This window comes from Centruroides vittatus, unplaced genomic scaffold (assembly GCF_030686945.1).
Source record: "Centruroides vittatus isolate TY-2023 unplaced genomic scaffold, ASM3068694v2 contig_2664, whole genome shotgun sequence".
Classification (NCBI taxonomy): Eukaryota; Metazoa; Arthropoda; class Arachnida; order Scorpiones; family Buthidae; genus Centruroides; species Centruroides vittatus.
Window position 1 is genome coordinate 1,365 of NW_027121696.1, and position 9,695 is coordinate 11,059.

General features: G+C 31.0%; 1 protein-coding gene across 1 annotated transcript; it reads left to right on the top strand.

Moving 5' to 3' along the window:
• The first annotated feature begins 7,707 nt into the window (after nt 1-7,707).
• On the top strand, nt 7,708-9,453 carry LOC136971651 (repetitive organellar protein-like). The gene has a single exon (XM_067266118.1). It carries the CDS (start codon nt 7,708-7,710, stop codon nt 9,451-9,453), a length of 1,746 nt encoding a protein of 581 aa, XP_067122219.1.
• Nucleotides 9,454-9,695: the final 242 nt, after the last annotated feature.

A 9,695-nucleotide genomic window follows, 5' to 3' on the forward strand; every position in this document is an offset into this window, starting at 1 on the left:
ACGTCTACCTCTAGTGCCAAATTAGTTTATAATTTATGTAATAGCCGTAAATAGCCCGATATGATTCGGCAGTTGTTGGTATTTAGATGTAAGTTATAACATACAAGTTATTTTATTTGCAATCGATCTTTTTAACTCTTTAATTAAACACTAAAATTTTGTTTATTTACTACGTATTTGTAGACTGAATAGTACCCTAAGGATATACTTTAGTGGGGACATATGGTCTAGTTTCTCCCCAGTTGTGGAACAGTTCAAATATATTATTAGGGGTTTCCATTTGTGATATTTTGTTGCTATTGCTTTTGTCAATACTTTTCACATTAACATGATTTCAAATGTTATCTTTTGTATATAATGAGAGATGCTCATTCTTTGCTTTATATATAAAATAAATTGTATATTAGTTACTCATCTTCTGCAAATAGATAAATAATTCTTTCATTAAATACGATAAGTTTCAATAAAACGTTTCGTAAATCATTTTAAAATACCGTAAAAAATATTAAAATATACGTTAATACGAATATAACATAATTAACTAAACAATAACATTAATGCCCGATACATTCTCCATCAATGCCATAAGATATCGGGCTAGATAAAGGCTATATTATTTAATTACGAAATAATTTAATACTAGAGTTAGATGCTATTTCTTATTAACTTTAACAATTATAATTTAATGTTTACCATTAATAAAAGTTACCAAAATGATTAATTTACTGTGTTTTTGTTATTTCTTACTCCTGTTTTTAGGTATTCGGAATTCGGCCGAATAGCGAAAAGTAAACCGAATAGGCCGAATACCGGGTAGTAACCGAATATTCGTTACATCACTAATTTTTATTATAAAGAAATCGCTACTACTCACAAAACGGGTTACTTTTTACCTTGCTTGTGAAGATTTTTTCACTGTAATTGAAGCTGGCTTCATTCTGAAGTTCCTTTTTTTTCACTTTTATTTATTAGAAAAGATAAATTTCATTATTCTTTATTCACGAGTATTCTTCAATCTGAAAAAAGAAAGAAATATAGACCTCGTCTACACAGGGTGAGTGCCTTAACACTAGACTATTGTTTTCGTCAACTTCCTGTTTCTTTTGTTTCCTTTCTACACGTGGTCTAAATCCTTTCCAAGAATAAATTTCTGAACAAGAAGGGAACCCCCTAGCGAGGAGAACCCTAATTAAGGAAGTTTCCCTACATTTAGAGAATAGAATCTGCTTTTACAAGATAGAAAAAATTTGTTAAAATTCTAGATTTGTAAAGAAATTTTAATTAAAAAGTTCAAGAAATTCAAGAAATTTACTCAAAATTTATGTGGCCAAGAGTGTGCTATGTTAATTTACATATAGGGAAAATCGACTGTTTTTAACACCTGCATCCGCTTCTGATAAACTGATTCGCTAACAAAAAGAGGGCCGGACCGTACTTCTGGCCCTCTCCGTGTTAGCGAACAGAAGGGCACGAGGAAATTGTTCATAAAATTAACAATTAAAGAATATGCTGCGACAATGCTACTCAATTTTCATGTCAGACTTGTGTTATTCGTCCATGCGCAAGTAACGTGTGAAGATTATTCGAATGTGGAGTCATAATATGTAACAAACAACGAAAATATGAGAAAATAAATATTAAGAAATAAAAATTTTATTTTACCACATAAAAGAGTTAAATCTAAAGATTCTTTTTTTAGCAAAACAAGAAATGACGTCACTATATTAAAATCTATAGTTCTATAAGCTTTAAACGTAAGGAATAATAATAGTAATGGTATACCATAGTAATAAAAATAATAATGTTAATGATACGACAAAATAATAAAATAATTATGTTTCACGTAAAAAATCCTAAAATTGCACTGGAGATTCCATTACTTCAATGTCTGGTAATTTACCGTCACGTCTATCATAGTGCTGTAGACAGGTGTAACTTTCAGTCTTAAAGCTAAACACTCGATTTTCAGGAAACGTTTTGCTAGGTGGTCTGAATTTCCCATTACTGTGACCGGTCCCTAGAGAGCTATTTCTAAATGAGACGTTAGACAGGAAAAAGGTAACAATGAAACAAACAAGGGCAAATAAAATAGTACTAAATACAAAATATAAAATTTTAAAATCATTTTAGTAACAACTTGTTTTATTCACGGTAGTTTTAAATATATCTAACCACTTTTATAATAATTTTAAAAGGTCAGCTTGTAAGCATAAAGGTGTTTCTACCTGGTACGTGGAGTTTAGTTACTTTACGTCGAGACACGTGATTTTATGAGTCGACTCATAGTCACGTGGTTTAGAAGGAACGAAAAATGATGTTCATTTTCACCGAAACGGAAGTTTAGAGAGTACTTCCGTGTACTATTTGTTAAGTCCTGTGCTTTTTGTCGAAAATGTTGGAAATTCTGCGGTAGGTTTGTTTATTTTTTTTTCAAGCTATTATATTTTGATAAATAAAGGTCGAAAAATGAGGAGATAATGGGGATCGTGTTTATCTCAAGTAGGGTCGGACTAATGAAGATTTCTCTCGTTATTATTGTTTACAATTTTTAATAAAACTCATTCCTACCCTCAAAATTAAGCTGTCTGTCATTTTATAATGGTTAAAAACATAAAACTTTTTAAATAAAATATTGATTAAAATTAATATGTAACAATGTATGATAATTTGATAAATAACTGATCATTCTAGTCTTATAAATGGACTGCTGTCTATTTCCTTTATGTCTTAACCAAAGTTTATTTATTTATTTTTACAAATAAGCAGAAAATTGCAGAAGAAAAATTGATATCTCGTCACGAATTAACACGACGTGACATTTGATGATAGGGATGCTGTGTTTCTGTAAAGAGCCGACTTACAGGGGCAATCAGTTAATCGCGCGTCAGTGATGGTCTGGGGCAACGGTTTCCAACCTTTTTTTCGTTAGAGTACCTCCGTGGCATTCGGCAATTTTTTCCGCAAAGTCGTTAATTACTTTATCATAAAAGTCGCTGGTCGTCGATTTCATCAACGTATTTGAAAGTCTCTTTTTCTATCGAAAGCAAGGCTAGCGACGACAATTTTTCCTCTGACCGAGCGAGTGTTCGTGGCCAATGTACGAATTTGCTTCGTGGTCGAAAAACTGCGCTCGACAGACCCACTGGTAGATGGTACCGTAAAAATTAATGATATTAAATCGTGATAATTCTTTTAGTACGTCTTTGTTCAGATCGACATTAAAATATAATATGTTTTATGTCTAAGAGTTACTTGTCAATATAGTCCGGACACGAGTATCAATATTGCGATTCGCTACGTAATTTAAATAAATCAAAAAATTTTCCATAAAATTTACATTAAATAGAACGTGCTCAGCAAAAAAATTATATAAAGAAAATCTAACACCTTAACCTTGCCGAGAAAGTTTAATTTAAAACAAACGTTTTCGATCTATTCCATAGGCCATCATCTGGCTAAATAAATCGATAAATGGAACAGTTCCGTTCCAGAAGATCGAATACAAATATTTAAATTTAAAAAATTATCAACGGATTAAAAGATGATACATAATAAACTAATAATGTATAAAATTAAAAAACAAAATAAAAAACAAAAAATAAAAATTAAAAATAAACTCAGAAAAAACTTCTAAATACAAGCATCAACTAAAACTAACGCAGAACCATAAGATAAACATGTAAATTAAGAGTTCCTTGCAGAGTTTTTAACCATATACAGTACTTTCAGGCCGATGGAAGGCCCTCAGCGTCCCTCGCATTTATACACGCCCCTTCTAGTTTGCTCTTGTAAATCTCTATCTTCTCAGCGGTCCTTGCGAACGTTGGGGAGCTCACGGGTTTTATAATGTCCGCTTCATCCCATTTAACTATCGAGCTTTCGGTCTGAGCCATTTGGGATAGTACCGTGGCGTTGGAGCTTTTTCTGATGTTATACTTGTGCTCCTTGAGTCTTACACTCAAACTCCTTGTCGTAACGCCGATATAATCTTTCTTAATTCCCAGCTGTGCGTTCTCGTATGGTATCCTATACACACCTGCTTTTTCTTCCTTCTTAATGCTATCCTTGCCATTCCTTAAAATCTTATAAAGGTTCGGGGCTCTTTTCAGAATTAATGATGTCTCATTGCGGTTCGCAATTTCTTTCATAATGCTTTTGGCATATCTGTTATAAGTGAATTTAGTGATCTTAGCGGGACCTTGTTTAGAGCCTCTTGCTACGTTCTTCTCGTATCTTTTAACCATTCCTGTTATTGCGCTTTTCCTGTATCCTAAGGTTTCGGCTACCTGTAGAATTCTGTTAATCTCCTTTGCTCTGTCCATAACGTTGTTACAAGAGCAAACTAGAAGGGGCGTGTTCTGATTATATCCTTCGATTTTCATCGAATATCATAAAGAAGAAAGGTCGAGAGAAACCGAACTAATCTGTTTAAATTTGAAAATCGAATATGTTCCAACATATTACTCTTTTTCTTTTTTCTTTTTTTTTTCAAGCGCCCGTAAATCTTAGACATCGCTTTCTCTCGTTCTTTATTGTTACTTAACACTTTGGTACTTAAATCTGGTACCCTAACTGTGCACCAAATTTCAACTTTGAACTCCTAACCGGTTTAGCGAATATTAAGATTATTACGTTATAGTCAACCTTACCCGTTTTCACAGAATGCAAGAATTGGGTTTTCCCTGTTTCCAGACTAATTACAGAATTTTTAGATAAGTCTGAAAATATGTTCGATTTCCCGCAAAAACGAAAAAAACTGCATCTGCGTCTTTTTTTTTTTTTTTTTTTTTTCGTATGTTCTAACCTGATGATGGTCTATTGAATAGACCGAAAACGTTCGTTTTCTTAATTAAAAATTCCCTCAGCAACTTATAAAAGGTACACAGTTAGGGTACCAGATTTAAGTACCAAAGTGTTAAGTAACAATGGAGAACGAGAGAAAGCGACGTGCAAGATTTACGGGCGCTTGAAAAAAAAAAGAAAAAAGAAAAAGAGTAATATGTTAGAACATATTTGATTTTCAAATTTAAACAGATTAGTTCGGTTTCTCTCGACCTTTCTTCTTTATGATATTCGATGAAAATCGAAGGATATAATCAGAACACGTCGTGAAAATCGAACAATATTAGAACATTCGATTTTCAAATTCGACCTTTCTTTAGAAAAATATAAATTTTGATAAACATAGCTGCAGAAAATGTTATTTCATTTAACAAGGCGTGAAATTTCACACCCGCAGTCTAAAGCTGGAGGGGAGCTAACTTACAGCATCTGTTCAAATATAACATAATATTTATGATTTTTATGCTATTAAAATGAGAGGGGACCGAAAAAAACGTATGAAAAAAAATATTACTGAATAAAAAATGAAAAAACCTGCTGATGTCATAGAAAACATCCAATAAAGTTTTAAAAAATTTTACAGGAGTCAATTATGTTCCAATTTGATTGAAATTTTCATATAACGCACAAAAACAGGTTTGAGTGTATACGTGAGCTCACATTAAATTATTTGTTGTTCAACTTCATTTCGAAGAATCTCAGTTAGAACTGTTAATCTCAACTTTTCTGTCAGTGAGATTACATATTTTTGCCAGAGATATGAACAGTACTTTGAATGTAAAAAAACTGTATGGAAGCAAAAACTCATTTATGCGTACTTCTGCCGACTTCCGAAAATGGTATTTTATTATATTTGTATCTTGTGTGTTTACAGAAAAAGAAGTTATGTCTCGGATAAGCTCTGTTAAAAATATCATCAAATTGTGTTTAATATTATCCTTTTTGATTAAATTTTATATAATTAGGAAAATATGACGTTTAAGCCTTTGTAAAGCCAAAAATGTTCATTAATTAAACGTTAGTCCAGTATTTATTTTTTAATGCATTAATATTGTATTGGTAAATGCTTTAAAATAAAATTTTGTATAACTTATGTTATTGCATTAGTTTAACAAGTGCTTATATACGTAATTGCATCAGTTTTAGCACCTATTTAATTAGTTTCATTCACGACAGCGAGTGATGTGGATGATTGTTTCTTTTAAACTATTTGATCGAAAAGTTACATAAAATTGGGGATGCGTAATCATCCGAAATTATTATTATAATTTTGACTGGAAATCACTGGATTTATGCAATTTTAGTTTAATTAATGTCGTATAAAACTGACAGCTCCTACAAGTTTGCTTAAAACATGCGACTCAGAATACCCCAAAATGGCGGCTCAAGAAGTAGGTCACGCGTGTCCTGACCTTTTTATACAGACCTTGACATTATTTTTCTCATTGTAAAATGACATTGCGCATGCGTCAGAAACTTCTGAACAAACCTGACCTGTCGTCCGGGTCAGCAATTTTGTAAAGGTGGCAACACTAGTAAGAAATGCCACAATTTAATTTAAAACATAAAGAAAAGGTACTGTACAGTACTTACATTTTAAACAGAAGAAAAATTAAAACTCAACGTTGTCACCGTGGATAAATAATATTGATTAATAATAATATTGTTAATACTAAAGAAAAGAAGTTACCGTATGACAGTACCAAATATTCAAGCTAAATGGCTATGTTTTCTACGAGTCCAGACAACTGCATGCATATTGTTTTCGCGCGTTATGTTCACGCGTTTCGTCCAGTTACAAGTGTTACACATTATGTCAAGACATCGCGAGCGATCGACCAAAATTGGCTTCTCGATCGACTTGTTGGCCACTTCTGTTATATTTAATTTAGAAACTGTTACATTATCGAAGTTTAAAATATTCTTTAGTTGTTGATTGGAAAATCTAATTTCGTACATCTTCATTAGTTTTGTAAGTCTCTTTTTGATGTGTTATCTGGAGTGTTTAGATACAAGTTCATATTCTTCTGTTGACATAATTTCTAATTTCTGAGATTTTAGGTTTTACGTTCATAAATGTCCACATTCCTGTATTATTGCTTCCTGATGAACATAAATCCTATATAAATGAGTTGTGTTGAAGAATTTTCCTTTTTCGTTTGTTGCCAAATGCAGTTCATATTTTTCAGCTTTGTAATGTTGCAATTTTTCGACCGCATAAATATCAGAGGAGAAATATTGTCAGAAAACACAAGAAACAATCATCAAAATCAGTTTACAAAACTAACTTTGCAGCTGTATTATTTGAAGCTTACAAGAATGTTTTGAAATCAGAAACAATTCAACATGTGTTTGAAATATGTGGTTTGTTTCCTTTTGATCCAAATAGGGTGGATTATTCAAAATGTATTTCTGCGAAGCGTAAAGAAATAAACCTGATTTATCAACTAATTATAAAGATTTGTTGACTTGTTTTATGAAACTGTGTCTTGTTCTATAATTTAGACTTGATAAACACTAATGTTGTGTGTTTTTTCTTCAGCGATAAAATACAAATAATATAAAAATTAAAAGATTAAAAAACCCCTTTAAAAATATAGGAAAAAAACTAGGATAAGATCGCCACAAGATACTAAAGAACTAACAAAATATAACCAGCAATACGAAGACAATAAATATAAAAAATTAATTAAAAAATTTCAATACCCAACTAAAATACAACTCGCAAGTTGGAAAGAAACACTTATATTAAATAAAACTGGAATAAACATTCCAATAGACATCAAAGAGATATTACATAAAGGATTAGACTTCAACGGTCCCAACAAATGGGACGTTCTAAACATAATACCGAATCTAGATAAAATGTGTAACGATCTACCTGAAGTAGAATCAACTATAATGAAAACTAAACTAAGTAATAAAATCAGAACATATATAACTAAAGAAGGAAACAAAACAATAATAAAAGATCCTAGTTACTTTCAATATAAAACCCAAATTCAGAACCTGAACAACTTCCTAAGAGATAATACATTAGAAATTATTAAAGCTGATAAATCAAAACAAATAGTAATAGTTACTCAAGAATGGATAAAAAATAAAAAACAAGAAATTGTAACAAATCATAAATTTAAAAAGCTACCTATAAATCCTATAGAAGTAATATATTCAGAGCTTAAGAAAAGAATTAATAAACTAGAAAAACTTAACGAAATTACTAAAACAGAAAAATGGTTTATACTAAACGAAGAAAATAACCGTATACCAAAACTAAATATAAAACTTAAAACGCATAAGATAGGCGAAAAAGTAAGACCAATAATAGATTTTAAATATTCAACCTTATACAACCTAGAAAAATTTCTAAAACAAAAGCTTAAAAAATACCATAACTCACAACTTGCAATTAAAAACGCAGACGAACTTATACAGGAACTAAATAAAATCGATATAGAAGACAAGTACAGAATGGCTAGCCTAGACATAGTTGATATGTATCCATCAATAACTTGGGACATAATAGAAGAAAAGCTTAATAATTTAAATGTCAACAAAGAAATAATAGACTTAATAGAATTCACGTATAGAAGTAACTACTTCGAAACCAACGGAGAATACTATACCCAAACAGAAGGAATAAGCATGGGATCGGTGATCGGCCCAAAACTTGCCGAACTGATTATGATAGATATTGATAACATAATATATAATATACCAGGCGTAAAATTTTACAAAAGATACGTTGACGACATTTTAATAATATACGACGAAACAGAAATTAATATAGAAGAAATTAACAAGCAAGTAAATGATATACACAACGCAATAAAATTTAAAATAGAAAACGAAGATATAACAAGACAAACAATAAATTACCTAGATATTACAATAACAAGACTAAAACAACATCTAGAATATAGAATATTCAAAAAACCGAGTTCTAACCAAGAAACAATTAGATACCACTCAAAAATGCCGTTATACGTCAAGTACAATATATATAAAATGGAATATGACAAAATAAAAAACCGGACAAGCCAAGAAGTACACATATATGAAGACCTCATGGAATTAAGAACGAAATTTCTCCTAGCAGGATTCCCGCAAAGACTGTTAAACCGATGGGAAACCAGACTTAATAACCCACAAACGCTAAACCAAAATAAACAAGTAACTAAAACAAAATATATTAAATTTCCTTATATCAAAGGCCTATATGAACAAATCAATACAGAAATAAAAAGAATAAACTACAAATTAGCACCAACATATCAAAAAATGGAGAGCAAGCTGTTAACCTCGAACCCGTTAAAAAACCAACAAATACCGACCGAAGCTCAAAGTGCAGTATATAAAATTCCGTGTACCTGCAAAAATAAAAAATATTACATAGGAGAAACAAAAAGAAAAGTAAAAATTAGACTGAAAGAACATATAGCAGACCTAAAATACAATAGAATAAATTCTGCATTTTACGAACATTGTACTCTAAATAACTGCAACATAGACAAAGATAACGTCAAAATACTGCATAAAGAAAAATTAACGTACAACCGGAAGTTTAAAGAAACCATAGAAATTATAAAAAGTAAAGACAATATACAATAAAAACCTAAGCCTTAAAATAAACGACAACTGGCTTAATATATTATAAATTAAAATATTTTGGGAAAAAACAATTTCTTTGGGAAAAAATGAGCCTGCAAAAAAGTTTTGGTAAACGACCACAAGGAGGCGAACGCCATACGTGGCAAACACTAGCCGTACCAACGTAAACGTCAAAAAAAGGGTGGAAGAAAAAGGGGGCGGACACAGTTTTAAAAATGTTTTATATTTGCAATATATTTTTA